Source organism: Alosa pseudoharengus, unplaced genomic scaffold, assembly GCF_046254945.1.
Source record: "Alosa pseudoharengus isolate Yale_2024_CS ecotype anadromous, Long Island Sound unplaced genomic scaffold, YU_APseudo_1.1 YU_APseudo_1.1_scf_15, whole genome shotgun sequence".
Taxonomy (NCBI): Eukaryota; Metazoa; Chordata; class Actinopteri; order Clupeiformes; family Clupeidae; genus Alosa; species Alosa pseudoharengus.
The window spans coordinates 26,103,790-26,123,021 of NW_027468620.1; the positions used below are offsets into that span (position 1 = coordinate 26,103,790).

General features: G+C 42.1%; 2 protein-coding genes across 7 annotated transcripts in view; both read left to right on the top strand.

Moving 5' to 3' along the window:
- Positions 1–2,518: 2,518 nt before the first annotated feature.
- LOC143124477 (protein myomixer-like) lies at positions 2,519–3,287 on the top strand. The gene has a single exon (XM_076286052.1). It carries the CDS (start codon positions 2,572–2,574, stop codon positions 2,797–2,799), a length of 228 nt encoding a protein of 75 aa, XP_076142167.1. The 5' UTR covers positions 2,519–2,571; the 3' UTR covers positions 2,800–3,287.
- The window catches only part of mymx (myomixer), a 42,143-nt gene continuing 25,709 nt past the window's right edge, over positions 2,799–19,232 (top strand). Inside the window, exons 1-11 of one of the 6 annotated variants that reach the window (XM_076286046.1) lie at positions 2,799–3,585; positions 4,950–5,030; positions 7,147–7,308; positions 10,557–10,703; positions 12,073–12,264; positions 16,548–16,634; positions 16,828–16,946; positions 17,044–17,158; positions 17,252–17,329; positions 17,466–17,581; positions 19,030–19,186. In XM_076286046.1, the coding sequence (XP_076142161.1) occupies positions 2,995–3,585; positions 4,950–5,030; positions 7,147–7,308; positions 10,557–10,703; positions 12,073–12,264; positions 16,548–16,634; positions 16,828–16,946; positions 17,044–17,158; positions 17,252–17,329; positions 17,466–17,581; positions 19,030–19,186 (1,845 nt within the window). In that variant the 5' untranslated portion in view covers positions 2,799–2,994. The remainder of the gene's footprint in view (positions 3,586–4,949; positions 5,031–7,146; positions 7,309–10,556; positions 10,704–12,072; positions 12,265–16,547; positions 16,635–16,827; positions 16,947–17,043; positions 17,159–17,251; positions 17,330–17,465; positions 17,582–19,029; positions 19,187–19,232) is intronic. The other 5 variants (XM_076286048.1, XM_076286047.1, XM_076286050.1 and 2 more) reach the window with 5 other exon arrangements.

Below are 19,232 nucleotides of genomic sequence, written 5' to 3' on the forward strand. Positions count from 1 at the left end.
CACAGTTATGGGCAAGTGGGTGGTGGACAGGCATTATTAAGTTTTTCAGCTTTTCTTCTTTTGGACTCGTATCGTGCCATGTGTACAGCAGATACTGTCTATCAGGTTTGTACATGTGGTGAGTTGTATAATCTTTGACTTTGACTAACTCTTACTCGTGGTAATAGTTATATCAGATGATTAACGTAATCCCCAGCTCATATTTTTAAAAATATGTAATGGCCTTCTAATTTCCTGAAAGCGTAGATAAAATCTCTGTGAGAGCATAGCCTTTGATGTTTCCTTTTGTAATTTGTCAAGGTTTTATGAGTATGTGTGTTTTTAAGGCACTTTTCAAGTTTGTTATTTTAGGTATTTAGTTTGGATAAAATATTGTTTGAAAAAGAAATTCTAAAGCTCATTAAATCAACTAAGCTACTTGCTAAATCCAGTCTTTATCTTTGAAATTATGCTTATTCACTCATTAAATAAAAATGCTGCAAGCAAGACTATCCAAGAGATAAAAGTCTAGACTGTCTCCCCCCAGCTGCGTGATAGGACATATCTGGCTAATTAGGTTGTCTCCCAAGAAACTTTACGTGTGTGTGTGTGTGTGTGTGTGTGTGTGTGTGTGTGTGTGTGTGTGTGTGTGTGTGTGTCACAGTGTATGTGCAATATGTATATCTGCACACACGTGTATGCAAACTTCTGTAAACAAACACTCTGTCCAGTCTGTCTGATTTTTTAAAATGTCACAGTATGTGTTTTTCATATCTGAGCTCCTGCGAAGACTTTGCTGCAGGACAATCACGTCAGGCCAAATGTCTGTAAAAAGGAAAATGTTTCAGACTCTTCCAGGCTCCACCCATGTCCAATACCATACCCTCCCGTTCTCTACCACCCCCCCCCCCCCACACACACACACACCCAACACAAACACACACACTCGCACACACCCTCCATACCCTATTGTTACATACAGTATTTATCTCTAATTTCAAGCTGCAACACATTAAACGTCTTGCCTGGATGACTTCATCATGAAACTAGAGCTTCTTTTTTACAGCGTCATTAACCGTGTCTTAACCAAGACTGAACCACATGCTCTGCTGCTGACTGATCTTTGGTAAGATAAAAGCATGTCACCAGAGAAGGCTAGGCAATTGGCAAAAGCCCACTGTTTAGGTAAGGAAAGATTTCACCAGTGATCTTCTATTACAGCTCTGTCACTCACACATCTGTCTAGACATACTTTTTTGCAAAGAAGAAAATAAAACACAAAATAAAGATTTGTAGCTTTGATCCTGTTTTTGACAAACAAAGCATACAATTAAAATGTCTACATATAGTCTTCTATATGTTAAAAAACAGCCCTTATCTTTTCCCCTTAATGTTTTCCCACCATAGATTTACAACCAGCCCTTGTTAAAGCTCAATATACCATCACCAGGTGTTCAGCTGATGTCAAAGGGCAGCAAACAGCCCTGTAAGTGCACTCCTGGGAAAGCTGAGGCTCCTTTTTAGGGCAAGACTTCTCTGGTGTGGTGGTGGCAGCCCTGTGTCATGTTGTTTTCCCTGCTGCTCCTTCCTCTTCCACACTTTCCCATCTGACCCCCCTGCGCTCAGAGCCACACGGGTCCACCATCGCCATCTCTGGGTCAAAGGTCAGACTTACAGCCATCAAACACCCACAACACATTTGCCCGGGTAAGCAAGCTTTCTCTCCAAAAAGCCGCATGTGTTACGGGCTTAGCTTGTGCATTTGGCCCCCAGAAAGCTCGGCGACAACTGTTCCTGAGCCAGTACCTGACAGCTGTTTGTGGTGGGCAGAGGCTGGGTGCAAGGCTGGGGAGAGGGGTGTTTCACTCTGAAGCGAGCTGCATCCCAGAGCGCTGCTTAACTTCACTGACTCTCCACTCCTAAGGGCTTTTTCTTTTTTCCTATTGATCCTACAGCTACATCATCGAGGGAGATTTTGTTTGAAGCTTCGGATGAAAGAAGCAAACAGCCATGTAGGGACCACAAAGCTTTTTTGTTTTTATTTGTGATTTCTGTGAAGCTGTGTGAAAGACGTTGCTCTAGGGGGCTTGCGATTGTTTTTTTTTTTCTGGTGGCGGTTATGAATCTCTGAAAAACACACTCCGAACGTGTCGCTTCATTGACCATTTTACAGACAAGCACCATTCTGAGGACATCAGAACAACTGAGGTGAGTTCCGCATGGTGTGTTTTCCTTTTCTTCTTTTTACTGTTTTTGTCTGGGAGCATTACCTCATTCAATAGAGGCTCTCTGATCGAGAGGGTCACTGCGGGGTCTCTCACTGTCTCTGCCACTCTTTTCTCTTATCTCCCCCAGCCCCTCTGTTCTTGTTCAGGGAGGAAGTTTTGACAGCCAGATTTTACAACCTCCTCTCCGCTCCCTCTGCACATGCTCTGACAGACAGAGAGCCCTGGTGACTTCATCCCTCATTCACGAAACCTCCTCCTTCCACCAAGCTCTTTTTTTCCTCCTTTCTTTTTTTCCCTCCCTCCCTCTCTCTCTCTCTCTCTCTCTCTCTCTCTCTCTCTCTCTCTAACGGTAAAGCCAGGCAGCATGCCAGCCGTTTTCCTCCTCCTGCGCTCCCTGGTTATCAGGCTCCTCAGTAGCAAATTAGCGGGCTCGGCGGCGCAGTTCCTCCGCAGAAGCCTCTCCGCGGCCGTGTCCCACCTCGGCACAGCGCTGCGTCACATCTGGGACCGGGTGCGCTCGCAGGAGTCCAAGGAAGCCATCCTCGGCTGCGTGCTCTGCATTCTCAACATGCACAAGAAAGTGGACAACTGAGGGCTCTATTTTTGGACACATCTCACCTTCTTCCCTCTATCTCTTTGAAGTTTATATTTTAATTTTTTGGAAGAAAACAGCGGAAAAGAGAGAGGATGAAAGTGAGTGGACTTCTGTTATGATTAATAATATATTCTTGTTTTTTGTTTTTAATATTTGTGTACACATGAAGAATAATTTGTTTGAGGGGGAACAATGTCTGAAAGTATTGTAAGGAAAGTCCAACCATTCACTATCGGGACCAAGCTCTCAGTGCCATCCGTACCAAAGTGTCCAGACTTTACAGAGGGCTACTTGCCCAGTCAGGCACTGGACAACTGCAAGCTGCGGCACAATCTTAACAACCATGTGTCTCTTTTCCTGGGACGAGCTCAAGTGCACTCTGGGAACTCACGGCTAGTACCACCACAACCATCATCATCATTAACAACATCTTCATTGCCCACAACAACTTCACCACACACAACAACAACAACAACAACAACAACTCAGGTTATTCCGGCAAAACACCAGCAGCAAAACATGGCTGAGGAGGATAATCTGAACAGAAACGCCATCAGCCCAGGCTCAGCAGCCTCCAGGTCCATCCGGAAGATCGCTATCTCAAGCAGCCCAGAGAGCAACACACCCCGGCCAGACCATGGACTAGGCATCCCACGGGTGAGAGTCAACCCCCAGGTAGAAAACAACAATAACAACAACAACATCACAACCTCCACCTCCAACCCACAACTGCCTCGGATAGTTGGAGTGAGCTGTGAAAATAAACCCAGCTCTCATTTCAAGGTACTGAGCACAACTTGGCAATATAACCAGTGTCTTATGTCATGTTTATAATATCACAACTTGAAAACTATGTCTTGAATATCTAGGTTGCTGTGGTTAAGAAATTCATTAATGAAATTTGGAGTCTAGTGCATGTACTAGACTGTATTTTAACACATTGAGATATTGGATTAAATGGGCACAAAAGGGAGTAGTTGTTAATATTAATAACAATTTGATAGATATTACAGTAATTATATTACGTAAAAACAGTGCTTTTCAAACTGTTGCCATTGTTAACAGACAAATGCACGTGTGATGCAACTGCATGTAACCGCATGGTTTCTCAAATGTATTGCGCATATTAATCTCAACAGATGTATTACAATCACAAGATAAATCACCCGCCTATGGAAACAGTGACCGCTGTGCTGGAATCACAGTGTATACAGTTTAGGCTAATGGATAAAACACGGTGCGTTCTTGCTACTTACAGTGGGGTACAGAACAAGTAAACCCTCAACGTCCCAGGTAGTGCGTGCGGGTCAGGACTTTCCGTCGGCAGTTTTGACAACACTCCTGCACCTGATTGTTAGCAATATCATGCTCGGCTACCACTCTTACCTACCAGTTTTCTTTACTCCTACCAGTAAGAGTAAAGGAAAATACTATAAATCAGATAATAAACGCGGTGTCAATTGAATTGGTTGTTGTTTCTTATATCAACTTGTTTTGTCGTTGCTGGTTGATGTCACCATAAAGCATAGCCATACACATTTCCTGATGGCAGACCATTTCGTGACCAAAGTTAATCCACTTTTCCGTATAGGCTTATTTTTTATTGCTTTAGCTGATGTCATAAATTGTCCTAAATCTTAAAAAATGTATAACTGAAGATCCATTGTGTTCAAAATACAGCAGAGCAAAACAGTTGTCAAGAGGACAATGGCCACATTGTACTATTCTCTGAAATGTGTGCTTACTAAATGATGAACAGGAAGAGTGCATTATTGAGAAATTCCTTGGTAATAAGGATGAGCTCATATTCCTTCATCCCCATCCCATTTAAACTTGACTTATGCAAGGCAGCATTGCATAAGACTGTATCACATTCTCAGTTTTTTTCTGCTCATCATCCAAGTTTGTGTCAGCGCTTGCAACAGGAAAATGTTAGTACATTGTGGTGCAAGTTAGATGATATGAAATGTTAAATACTCTCTTTTCAAATAGGCATCTGAAGACTTTCAGAAGCATCAGTGAGTCCAATTAAAACGCGATTGACACGATAGCCTACATTTATTTTGGCACTGGACATAGCTACTCCATTGTAGGTTAAGTTAGCATTGTCATTTTGCAGTTTTAAGTTGGCTATCTTTCTGTCTTAGGTTTTGCTTCGGAAAGATTCTGATGAAGACAAACAGAACAGTGTTCAAGAAACGAGAGGGAAATACCAGTGTGTTCAGCAGGTGACTTTCTGAACCATTCTATTCCAGGGTAGTTTTAGTGCTAACATTAACAAAGATTTTTCTTTCTTTTCTTTCTTTCTTTTTTCAAACTTTATAACCCTGTTAGACTGGATAACCTGTGCGATAGTGTAGAGATAAATTATTCATGCACAATGTCAGTACTGTATAATTCCTATATCCACAGGCATTGCTCAAAGGCAGGGCTGTTCTCTCTCTCTCTCTCTCTCTCTCTTACACTCATCCATCATACATCCATATACACACACACACACACACACATCACAGATAGATAGAGAGAGAGAGACGTGTGCGCACACACACACACACACACACACACACACAGTCTCTCTCTTAGATGAATGAAATTAAATATTCACCATGAGTCACTTTAAGAGTGGCGTGTGCTTAGCCTGATCCAGATGTACATATGATAATGGTCTTTTGGAATTTAGGATGTGATGTCATAGCCACAGCCGCCAAGCTTAGGCTTATTGTTTTACAATAGGAGGGGAAAGAAGTGGTGAAATTTTTATAAGAGTTTTAGAGTCAGCATGGGTTGAAAGCCTCAGACAGAAGGGCAACCCTTTAATGGGACCTTCCTGCGGTTCGACCACCTGTATGGTCGGAGGTATCCGAATAAGGCTGAGCCGTGAGGCCTGTGTTTATTTATGTGATGCTGTGGCCTTTTCGGACTGGGGTGGGGGTGGGGGGGTGGTGTGTGTGTGTGTGTGGTGGGGGGGAGTGGAACTGGATGCACTGCCGCTTCTCCAAGTCTTGAGTCATCCCGAGGAGCAGTCAGCGAGGGAATGAGAGAGCGAGGGAGGGAATGGGGACTGCTCCTCCTGGCCTACATCAGCCTCAAACACACACAGAGGGCCTTGGGTTTAGCTTACCGCGTGTGGAAAACATGAAGTCAGAGTGTGGAGGACAGGACATGACAGGACAGGACTGGACACACAGTGGGCCGCAGAGAACACCAGGTGATATTCTCTCAGGAGGAGCAAAGCCAAATAAACATCAAAATTTGTGTTTTATTCCACTGGAGTGTCTCTCCCGGAATAGTTACAGTAATAATAATAATTTTGCTAAAAATATGTAAAGATTTTCTGGAGGAGCATGGCTCTGCTTGATGTGGGGTCTGTATGCAGAGAGGTGATAGAGTCCAAGAGGTGTCGAGTCCCCTCCTGTTCTCCCAGATGTTTCCTGGCTGAATAAACCATATTACCACAAGTCCTCTGCGCCATTTCAATCCGTCCCTGATGTCATTACCATAGGGCATAGCGCTGATTGTGCACTTTTGGGTGACATTGTGAGGCCTGAGGTAATGAACACATGGTTGCCATAGCGTCCTATTGTTTCAACGGATTTAATTGGCAGGTTAACATTTTTAGGGCTGACACAGGGAGTACAATTTTTCTGCTCTAGGATGCATGAGACGAGAGATAATGCATGTCACACCCCACACACCCCAATCAGTTACTCAGGATTTAATAATCAGAGTTTTAAACAGTACTTTTAATATATAAAGTACATTGTATGCTAGTGGACACAAAACATACTGTATTATGTACATTTATTTAAATATTTGCAGCAGCTTTTTCTTAAAAAAAACAAACAAACAAACATATCAATATACATAGTATGAATGATGAAAGTGGTGGAATTTCACAGATTTTTATACTGTGAATCAAACCAAACATACTTTGTCACCGCAATGTGACTGGCTACAGACTCAGACATGCCTTGGCTTTGGTGGCATGCTATAACTGGGTTACCAAGGCTGTGCAGCAGGCTAGGCTAGCACACCTTAGTCATCACCAGTGATGTAATCTGATTCTGTTTTAGCCGTGTGGTTTGTGGCTTTGTCTCCGGCATAGCCTGCCCTTCCAAATGTTCCCTGAAGTTTTGCTTTGGAATGTTTGTTAACATATCTGTCCATCACATCAGTTTTCATCACACCACACAACATGACTTCACCCAAGGCAGCACTGAGGCTCTCGCTGATACAATGGCAACCCGAGACATATACAGAACATTCACTTTTATTGATGTCTCTAAAGTGCTGTGAGCGGTTGGTTCAGATGACTTCATTGTGCCTGTTTTGATGTTCTCACAGACGCCAATCTTTAAGGCCCTGTCACTGAAAAGAGATCTTCCAAAGGGGGAGAGTCCACTGAGTGAGAACAAGGACACGCCACCAAGTTGTAAAGGCACAGCAATCCAGAACGATCACTGTTTCGCCCAGCGCAATGCCCTCTTTAACAAGGAGATATCTCAGGTAAGCCATAGTATAATTACTTCCATATAAATATGAAAACACCCAAACAGACTAAAATGATTAATGCATTATTTATATATATTTCCTCTCTGCCCAAAGTGTATGCCTTAGCATTAGCTCAGTGATGTTCATGGTACATTTTCACAAGTAATGAAGAATTTGTTTTCTGTCATGCCACTGAGTCTATTTGTACCAAGATTTGGACTGAACATGAAAACAAAGACTAAGTGGAAAATAAAATTAAAAAAAGAACAAGGGGAAGTTCCTCCAGCCAAGCCTTTGTGTGAAGCACTCATTATTTTAACATGATGAGACTCCTGGCACAGAGTCCTTTGGGGTCTTGTGTGAGGTTGACCAGGGCTTGGCTGTGGAAACAAAACACACACAGTCATGCTCTCTCACATACACACACACACACACACACACACACACACACACACACACACACGCAATAACACAGACACACAAACGCACATGGAAACAGACTATCCCTGTCCGTTGACCTTGTGTAAAGGTTATCCTTCTCTTTTTTGTTTTTCTTTTGTTCCGCCTCTGTTCTTTTAAGTTGCAGTGCATGAGAGCAGGCAGAGCAGGCAAGCAAGCAGGCGATTGAGAGCAGAGGGAGGAGAAAGGGGGAATAGTCACAAGAGGAGCAATTATTTGAGGATGAGATCATTGTTTGGCTTCATCCCTTCACGCCTTTGGCCCGCGGAGACCAACCAAGGCAGCACTCGCACTCGTGTTATCTCATCGCCATGCGGGCTCCAACCTACATGGACATTTTTCTGTGGGTTCGGCTCTGGGCCACCAGGCCCAGCTGGCGGGAGCCCTTGTCTGCCTGCTCCACCAGCCAATCCAGCGCAAGATAATTGAGCTGCAATAACAGCAAGTAGGGGAAATAACTTTGCAGGGATGTATGCGTGCGGAGAGGATGTATAACTTGCTGTCGGTGTTAATAAACTGAAGCACCATTGGTTTTTACAGAGCTGCTGCGCGTTTTCACGGAAAGCGTCTCGGCAAGTGTGTTTGTTTTTTTTTCAGCCACTGGCACTCTGTTGGTGCAGTGCAGTGATGCAGTCCAGTGGCAGCTTTTGATGAATTTGTTTATTGCAGCCTTGCATGGCTGTGCAAAAACTGTACGAGTACAAACTCTGAACTGGAGACATGTAAGTGTCTGCTAGGTTTCCAAAAATGAAACAGAGAGAAACACAGAGAGAGAGTGAGGCCACCACAACGCCTAACATAGCCATTGATAAAATTCCTCTGTGGAAATAGTTGAGGATCATCCTGTAAAGCAGCTTGTCTTCTTCACATTTTTTTTTCAATTATATATCTCACCAAAAAAGAGATAAATGACTGGGCTGAATTGGAGGAGTGAAGATGGTTTTCGTGGCCTATGTGTCCAGTCCAAATCATAGTGCACATGGTCAACAGAAAGTATTTGCGTTTAGTTAATTGATACCTAGACACAGTTTGGGTTGGTTGGGTCCCTGGAATTTGTTTTCCAGCATGCTCAGGCTGTGATGTTCAAAGCAACAAATTTTTTTTTTATAAATGGTAGTCTGAGAACCTTGCATGAAAACAAACATGCCCCAGGAGGAGACAGTGGTTCAGCTATTTAAGCGCCTCAAAAGATGGTGAAAGTGATGGCATTTCTGGAAAAAAAAATGCACCATTGTTTTAGTGGAAAGTGGAAGAAAACAAAGGCATTTCACTTCCTGGATGAAGTCATTTTTTGCAGCAAAAATCGCCATGGGAACTACTGTGATGTGATAGGGGCGGCCATGTTTTCTCAAGCTTTGAAAACAGAAATACCTTCGAGGCCCAAGGGAGCTATTAAAGTTAATGACTGTTCTCTTTAGAGAGGTGACATCATATTTTAATTTCATGCAAAAACTCAAGTGTGGTTGCCAAGCTATGCTATGATTTTTTTTCGACAGAAGTTGAACTGTGCTCCCTAGTCTCAGCACATCTAAAGCAACATTACTGAACTAATGACAAAAATATCTGGCCTTGCAACTGTGGCCATGATCCGAAAAAAACTAAATCAGATTTAAGGACAGGGAATAAATTCACCTAACCGCAAAAGAAAGACCAAAACAATCTTCTCTGTTCTGTCCCATTACCTAAAGTAACAGGAATTTTTCATTGAGGGATATTGTACTATTTACAGGCGAACGGCTGCTTGATGTACAACTGCAGCGTTGCAGCACTCACAGACATTTTGACTTGGGTGGGCTTCTATCTGTACAGACCAGTCATACATTGTATTCATACCAAATAAACACGCACTGATCCTCCAGTCTTGCCACTTGTTTTCGATTCACACCATGCCGATGCAGCCAGAAAAGGGCTGTTTTAGAGACTTATGCAACCGTCTTGGCAGACTTGCCAAAAGAAACCTCTGCCTTGGATAGCATGACACTGGAAAGAAAGGTGACCTCTGTGGTGCGTGATTCTGAAGTGTTGCTCCACATAAACAGAGAAATGACAGTCATACTCTTGCCCTGCATGGCAATGCAGAGAGCCTGAATCTCTCTCTCTCCCTCTCTCCCTCTCCCTCTATCTCCCACACACAGACACACACACACACACACACCCGCACACACACACACACACACACGCACACACACACACACACACCCGCACACACATACACACACACCAGTGATGTGGGCTCATAGTCTCATAGCAGCAGCAGCTACCTCAGATGTAGTCAGCAAAGCTTTACCTAAACTGTTTGGGTAATATAATGTTTCCAGTGAGTAGTCCACAGAGGGAAACTATGAATCGTGTCCAGAGGCTGGAAGAGAGTGGTACAGCAGAAGTTAACAGAGAAATCTGACACACACTCTAACAAAACTTCCACTTCAGGACATTTTTGGCTGTAGAAATAAAGAAAAGTACATTTCTCTAAACAAGATAAAAGTCAGTTTAATAAAAAGGAATAAGTAAGTTTAACAAAAACATTGACATAGCAAATTAGCATAAGATATTGAATAAAAGATATTGTAGGAAAGTGATCTTGCAAGATCTTTGAATGAAAAACCCATTCACATGCCTCCAAACAGGCACAAAGTAATTCAACTTCAGAGATATTAATATCTACGATGATTAAAAAAAAGATATGCAAATGAACAACAGCTTGTCTGTTGTTGAACTGTGTCAGTCACCATATCAACCAGCCAGATTCAGTACACCTCAATTAGACTCTCGTTTACTGAGATACACCTTTGGTTTGCCTTCAGGCTGAAGCGTGGATCAAAGGGAAGCTGAGGGACTTGAAGGATGGGTGTAATATTCAGAGATCCCCCCTCACAGACTGGGAGGAGGTGTCTCAAACCCTCCAAAGAGACCTCAAGGACTTTGAGAATACCCTCATTCAGCTGAACCAGGTGAGAAGCGCTCTATTTTCACAAGGTCCCAAAACATGTAACATTGCGGATATCATCCTGAACAAGTGGTCACAGAAGCTGAACCCACCTTAAGAGACCTGGAAAAACATTGGACAGTTCCTTATTTTAATAGTCGGATTACAGTGTGCCCTGGGGGTTCCTTCACAGTGTAAGAATCGATGGAAAGAGAGTGTTAAAACATCTTGTAACGTTTACGCTGTGTCGCAAACCAGTTACGTCCAGTATGCTGGAACAGTTTGTGCTATCTTCTGTTTTGGAATAAAAGTTTGTATGGCGTTCAGTAAAGCTGTTGTCCCTTGCACAATCACAATGTAAGAAGTTCAGAGGGCAAAGAGAGAGAGGGAGAGAGAGAGAGGGAGAGAGAGAGAGGGAGAGAGAGAGAGAGAGAGAGGGAGGGAGAGAGAGAGAGAGAGCAAAAGAGTGGAGGAGAGTGAGAAGGCTCTCTTCCCAGCCAGCCTCCATCACCAGGACACTGTTTATTCTTGTAGTCTCTGGAGAGGTTATTTGGAAATGGTACATTACTAATAATTAACCTTCTTTGACTCCGGAGTGCTTGTGAGGGCCACGCCGGAACTCTGCACTGATTCAGATGCGTGTGAGGAGAGGTGGAGGACTGCCAGCATCTGTCTCGTTAACATGACCTTCTGCATTACTTTCTTAGGGTCTAAAAACTCCCTCTGTCTATTGTTTCATTGTATTCACATGGTGGTGATAGAAAAATGAGAATATTATGTACTAAATATGTTATCTTAAGTTTGTGTAGCTACTGTACAGTGGGTAGTAGTTAAGAATGGACACTTCATTCACGAACAACGTGATTCACGCAGCTGGGTGAAATGTAAGTACAACTGCAGCCGCTTGGGGGCAGCATAAGTCCGCTCTGGCGTTCCGCGGTCGAACCAGACGGAGCGTTCGACGGCAAGGGCTGTGATTGGCCGAGTTTTCAGTGTGTTGTTTCTCTGTGTTTTTAGCAGCCCCTGCAACATGCTAGTCCACTGTAGCCTTATTATTATCTAGCTGACTGGATTGTGACTGACTTCAGTGATGCAAAATAATGCCTTTGAAGTGCACATATCTGTGTGATTCTTATTTTTACAAAAGAAAATCAGTCAACTGATGACTCAACAATAAAGTTTGGGTTTGTAGTATATATTTGCTGGCTCAAAACACAATCTAAGTTAAGTTGACTGATACAGCAGATGATTTTATTCAAAGCGACACAGACTCACAGCGGCGGGAATCGAACCTGAGTCGACCGATTGTCAGTCGGTGACATACACCAAAATTATTCCTGACACTAGTCTATCTTTTCATGTAACTCATGAACTCATCAATTCTCTTTGGACAGATGGGCGAGCAGTTGATGTGTAAGACCAACCCTACCTCTGACCTAGTGAAGAAACAGCTGAGTCAGGTGAGGGACCAATGGCAGACCCTCAAACAGACGGCGGCCAATCAGACCAAAGCTCTGGGAGGCGCCAAGAACCTGCACGAATTCAACAGAAAAGTTGAGCGTCTAGAGGCCTGGATCAAAGAAAAGGTAGACTCCATGGTTTCACACCATCTCTTCCCCATTGCTGTGTTGCTGTGTTGAGTTCCTCACATTGTCTTACATTATTACAATTCTCATTGGCTTTTCTTCTTCCAGTCTTGTAGTTAGATGTAGGCTACTGTGGGGACAGTATAGACATGACATGTCTATGCATTGCATTGACAAGTATATTAGGGTGGTCCTTATCAAGTCCTTTTTTTTTTTTGCAAAATGTTAGTGTCTTAACCTCTTAAACTGTTCCTTTTAACTTCAAAATTAGAAATATGCAAAAATGAGGTTTTTATTTAGAGGTAGCTCAATCATGTGGAAGATTGCCTATGTTAAGCTGTGCTGCGTTATTGTGATATGCAAGTAATATTAAAAGTTGCTGCAAATGAACTACATTTTATTGAAATCAGACAATCAAAACAATGACAACAATCTCCAAAAAAGCACAACGTTTTCAACAATCCCTCATTTCTGATGCTCAGTAGCCAGTGTTGACTTTTTGCAGTCTGGATAGATCCGTCAGTGATCTTCCATTCATAGATGGCAGATTTGATCCAACTAATTCTGGTATGGTGGAACCAATCAAATAAACTTCACTTCTTGTTTTTGCCATGATTTTGCTCTTGGTACACAACACAACTGCAAGCAAAGCTGAGCAAGTAATGGTGAAGATGCCTTTTCCTCATACAGTTTTGTAGCACATATTTGGGGTTCCGTGGATACAATTGTTTGAATGTTTTAATGAAGACCAAAAAATGTGCTCTAAACCCAAACAATAACCAAGGTGATCATCAATAGAAATATGTATTGATTCCACCAGGAAAGGTAAATCTGCTAAACCGGGTCATGGATGGATTAATTTGGATTTAGTTTCTACAATAAGTAAACTGAGATGTGTATGTAAAATATGTATCTAAAATACATATTCAGGAATATATGGTGCATTAGATGCTTTTATGGAGATTGTTTTGGAATTTTACTAGCCAGTTACAATACCAATTCAAATTATCTGTTTTTATGAAAATCATCAAACAGAAAATCATCTGAAAGTTTAAAGCTATTGACCTACCAGTAATTATTATGACCGCCGCTAGCGAAGCTAGCGAAGCGGTCATATAGGGATTGTCAAAGTTTTTTTTTTTTTTTTTTTTTTTTTTTTTTTTTTTTTTTTTTCCCGTCATCTACTTCCTGAAATTTTGGTCAACGATACCCGGGGCACCGAAACACCGGGGCACATGAAATTTGGTGGGTATGTAGCCCCACTAGACTTTTACGGAAAAATTTCGTTTGGTCCCCGGGGGCCACTCCCCCTCCGCGCTGGGCCCCCCGAAACCCAAAAAATGCAGTTTTTCCTAAATAACTACCTGAACCGTGGCACCGAGGATGAAGAAATTTTTATGGTATGTTGGTCTCAAGGGCCCACATCAACTTAGCCCATAATCACTCATTTGTGATTTGCACCCCCCCGGTAAAAAATGAAAATGCAATATCATTCTGCTTTAATCGCCCCTCTCTTCAGTAAAGACGTTCAGAACTGCACCAAAGTTTATGTGTATGATTAACCTGACATTCTCTGGGGGTATGCCAAGTTTCGTAGAATTTCATCCATGGGGGGGTCTAAAAAATTAAGTTATGTGTACATTTAGTGACTCTACACTCATTGGCCTGTAGATGGTGGTGCACACATATACACATGCACACACACACACAGGCACCCACATACTATCGGTATTAGAACGGCTGATACATAATTACAAATTCAGTAGGATTAAAAGAAAGCCAAAATAAATATTCATCATCATCATCATGGCTGCATTTCCAGTATTGGCGATAAGTAGTCGTTTGTCCACTAGATGGCGCATCGTTGCAGTGAGACGTAATTTTGTTGGAAGTTAATCTAAAGTGGGTTAGAAAGACACTATGCTTCCTACAAGGACAAGACTGTAGGCTACAGTAGTTTACCGCAGAGAACGTCTAAGGGTAGGATGATTTCTGCATGAAATGTAATTCCCATTTCCTCTTGAAGCCGAAATAAATCTGAGAATGTTTATCGGACATGCTTGTTTTTTACTGCAGGTAGGCTACGTTAATCCTATCAATAGCAGAACGTAGGTAAAATAATTTTACCGTTAGCATGGTTGAGTGATGGAGGCCAATTTGATTATTGATGTATTTGTAGAAAACCATAAATGCGTTTATAGGCTACCAAGCAAATCGATAACAGCACTAATTGTATCTTTCGACTGTCATCTCATTTGCTTATGACCATAACCTAGGCTACTAACAGGAGCTAAGTGAGTTAGCCACAACACGTTCGCTACGTGATGGTTTTTAAATGGAAAATATATAGGCCTAGGCTACCTGAAAGATAACCTGTCTATGATCCCGTGATGATCTACATCTCCATTTAAACCAGATGTTTTAGAGCGCACGTTGAGATGTATTCAGGGCAGGGCTGTACCTACACATATTTGTTGCACGTGCTACAAAAATCATTCTTTGCGATGGATGATTTAATACCAACGTTACACCGGTCAGATACAGTTTTGCCTATGGCTATTCCGTGAGACTGAGGCGCTTTTTGTTTGTTCGAAGTGCGTGTTTAGGGTGTGAGAGGGGAGTCGATGTGCTTTGATTCCAGCTTGGTAGTTGTAGTCTATGCGATTAAAAAACACGTGTGTGTGAAGTATCCAAACAATGATAACGCTTTCATTATGGCTGCTTTAGCCACAGACCTTGAGTTACTGTACAGTGGGTTGGGTTCCATTTAGAAGTGTCCACTTCATTCGCCCTTTCCGTGATTCACAGCTACGTGAAATGTATTACTACTGATATGCAAAACTATTAACTTTTTGGTTCCAACGGAGATTTTATTTGGGTCGCCAGCATAGCCTGGTGACAATTTGTGTTGTGTAATAGGCCTAGCATAGGGCCTACCTTATATAGCTTATAGTTTGTTAACAGTCACGGTTTTGGCATGCAATGTCTATGCATTTTTGCATTTAGAATAGCTCTAAAACCGGGGGGCGAACACGTCGCAGGGGGGGCGCCAGTGCGTGGATATCTCAATCGCAAAATTAAACAACCATGGACTAGGCTGGGTGAAAATCAAAAGATTGCGTCAAAAGATTGAGCTTAACCATGGACCTCATGGTTGCAAAATGCAAGGGAACATGAATCAGCATATTATTTGCACAAACAATAACGGAGAGTAGCTCTTCAACTTTGCCCGTTAAAATGTGTATTAACAGTCTCGCAACGCATTTCATGAAGGCCCTTTTGGACATGTCAGTTATTTGCACCACTGGGTAAAACGGCATTTTGTTTTAGACTACTGGTATTTAATTTGTGCATTGACAATAAAGCTGAATATAATTTGAACTAGATGACTAAACCTATGCATATGTAGAAGAAGAAACATTCACAAAAATCCATGACATGACCTCTCTTCTTGATAGCTGTTGAAAACTGCATGGAACTGACAGGGATTGTTTTAGTTTAATAATAAATAAATAAATACATTATGCTGCTACCTTCTGCTTTTCCCAAATACAATGTAGCCTACAGGTGTACCTTTCATCAGTCCAGTTGCAATGGATGGACTATGATGAACTGCCCTACTTGTGATTGTTTAGAGATTTTAAAGGTTTTATAACAATGTTACAGATTTTTTGGCCCAGAAACAAATCTATTCACCTTTGCAGCGCCAGTAGGCTACTTTGTGTGCGGAATGTGTGCAAACACACATTCCAAACAAGCATACACAAAAGTTTCAAGAGTGGGGGATGGAGTAGAAGATGGAGACAAATTCATTAATATGATTTATTTTCGCGGAATGGATGTGCAGGACTGAGCGGCGGTCATATTTTGTACCGCTATGCGGTACATCTAGTTATGTTACTGCCATAAAAATTGGCATGCTGTATTTTCTTATATAAAGGAACAATTTGAAGGGTTAAGAGCATGACAATTGGAGACTTTAAAAATAAGGACCACCCTAAAGTATATGTAGGATGCAATGTGGTTTCTTTTGTCTGTAAATGCCATTGGGCATGGTTTCCCTTGATTTAGCCACATACTTGTATTTTGTGAACCGTGGCTGTGAATCATGTGTCATGGGATTAAATTCAAAGTAGATAATGTTGTTTAACGAGATCTATCTGTTTTTCATCGTCCCATGGTAGCCGGGCTAATTTAGAACAACAGTAGCGGCGCTTAAAGAAAAACAATGGTTTGTTAGAACAACGGGAAGCTATTAAGCGTCAACTTTCTGTACGTGTCAGCAGGAAGAGGAGCAGTCGCTGGCCAACCTCCTCGGGGAGAACATTGACAAAATGCAGCTGACGAGGAGGATCTTAGATTTGAAACAGGTGAGTGCTTCCAAAAACACTTACACAGACACACACACACCCACACACACACACACACACAAACTCAGGGGAAGGACCTTCCTACTGGAGTTCATAGGCTTTGGGGGAGAATGGTTTTAGCATGACGTGATAACTGACTGTGAAATTGATTCAAAGCAATGATATGGCTCTGTTTATTTGAACCCCTTTCAAGGATGAGCAGTTGTATCGCAATCTTCATGAAGAAATCAATCACTTGGCTCTGAAGCTGGAGAAACAAGGGAAGACTGAGGGAAGAAACATCTCTTCTCGAAGGAAGCACATTAATAAAATGTTAGTAATGTAATGAAAGTCCCTCATGAAACACATGGCAGGCTAAGCACTCCTATCTAGGTCACAGCACAGCTCACCACCTACGTTTGTATTCTAGGTGGTTGAAGGTCCAGTCTCTCCTCAAGGACTATCATGAAAACCTGCAGCTTGCACTGGATGTCTCCTCCTTTTATCAACAGGCAGATAACATTATGTGTGCCATCAATAACATGGTAATTCAGGCTGTTAGCCATGTTTTTAATAGTATACATTTTGAAAGCATATTACATGCCTGGAACTGATTTAACAACTCATGCATTCCCTAGCGGAGAAGCATTTCCGCAAGTCCTGGTCAAGCAAGCGGTGGAGATGGAGAGATCCGAGACATAGCCAGTCAGATTATGGTGAGTCGACAAGATCAGCTTTCACTTTGTGTAACAGGTTGTCATTTGTGAAATGCGTTCTGAAATGTAATGTTGTGTTCCTGTTGTGTTCCTGTACTGTGCTGCCAATGACCTCCTGCATATTCATTTACGCCAGATGCTTGACGTGACTGTCTCTCAGCTGTCAAATCTCCACCCTTCCCTGGCAGCCAGGGTCACCCAGAAGCAGGGAGAGGTGAAAGACTGCTGGGCCCTGCTCCAGAAGGCTGTCAGGTAAAGTTTCCATGGTGACCACCAACACCTACAGTGTCGTCCCTGTTAAAACATAAATAATTTCATCCTGCAATGAGGAAACTGTAAGAAAGTCTCTCTATCTCTATCTCTCTCTCTCTCTCTCTCTCTCTCTCTCTCTTTTTATCTCTCTCTCTCTCAATCTCTCTCTCTCTTCTATAGAACTCATCCTCTCAAGTCCAGTGCACCATTAGGCAATAAAGGCACAGAGACTATATTCAAATATTAATTAATGGTGTGTTTCATATACAGAAGTATATTGGAAAAGTATATATGTATGTAAATCATTTTAGAAGACTGAGCACCTGCAGCCCTACCGTCTACAAAAAATAGACAAGCCTTTGACTGGAAATTGTGAAATCTTGCTTGAAAAAAAAAAAAAATTCTGTTAATGAGAACCTCATAAAGTAGTTTCTCAAATACTTAACTTTTGACTTTATTTCAAACATTTGCTTTTAATTTCTTTGATTATTCACTGAATTAACTTGGTCAAACTGCCTTTCCAGTTGAGTGCAAGAACCACAGAGCCCATTTTTTTTAGAATAACTGTTTGCTTACAACACAAAGTAATGTTGCCATAGCATCAAGCCAAGTGTTGAAACTGAATATGACATTCATTTACATTAGGCTTCCAATAAATACAGTATGTACTTCATGTACATTAACTCTTATACAAACCAGGTCTTTAGGTAAAGGTCTCCAAGGGTCTGATAATGATAATTCTGTTAACACATGGCATATACACCCTATTCAGACAGGCTGGTAAGTCACCCATAGACAGATTGTTATTGTGCTGCATATGCATGTAAAGGAAATTATAAATGACATGTGGATTATTAGTATATGCTATGTGCTCAGCACTTATTGGTTGATAGCCACAACATAAGAGCAGCTGTTGTTAATGTTGGATAATTTAACCTGTTTCCAGTTGACCGATTTCCAGTCCAAATAGCCATGCTGAAAGCAATAATTTGTAAATGGAGGGCTGAGCTGCAGCTAGGTAAACAACGAATGATTGTCCATGTCAGTGCTAGTTGGATTTTTAAGTTTTATTCTTCTTTCTCAACAGTGATTGTTTTTTTTCTTCTATATCCAGAGATTAGCCACTATTGTAAAATCTTATCTGTTCTTAAACCATCAACTGTGTGCCTGTTTGACACGATTTAGACATTTATTTAGCCATCAATCTTTTTACGTCATGTATCTCCAAGCTATGTTTAGATCAGTATCCAATGACATCACTCTACTTTTGTAGCTGTAACCTTTCGTGACTATTTTCAGTCTTTGTACACAGACTCCGGGGGCAATGTGAGAATGTTTATAAGGCTCGTAGTTCAAAATCAATCAAGGGGTTTGTGTGTAGCATGTCTGCGAGTTAGACGTTCAGATGACAGGTTTAGCTGACCCTTGAATTCTCCTCCGTTTCACAGGAGCGAGAAGCCAGCTCCCCCCAGTTCCCATTTTGCCAGGGAAGACAGTGACCCGGCGACTCCGTCCAAAGAGCCCCAGTGCAGCGTGGGAACGCCAGCGCACAGGCTCATGGGAAAGGAGGTGAAAGAGGAGCAGAACCGGCTCAAGGGATGTGCGGTCAGTAGCTTGGTATTTACCACGGACATGCGACACTACAGTATGT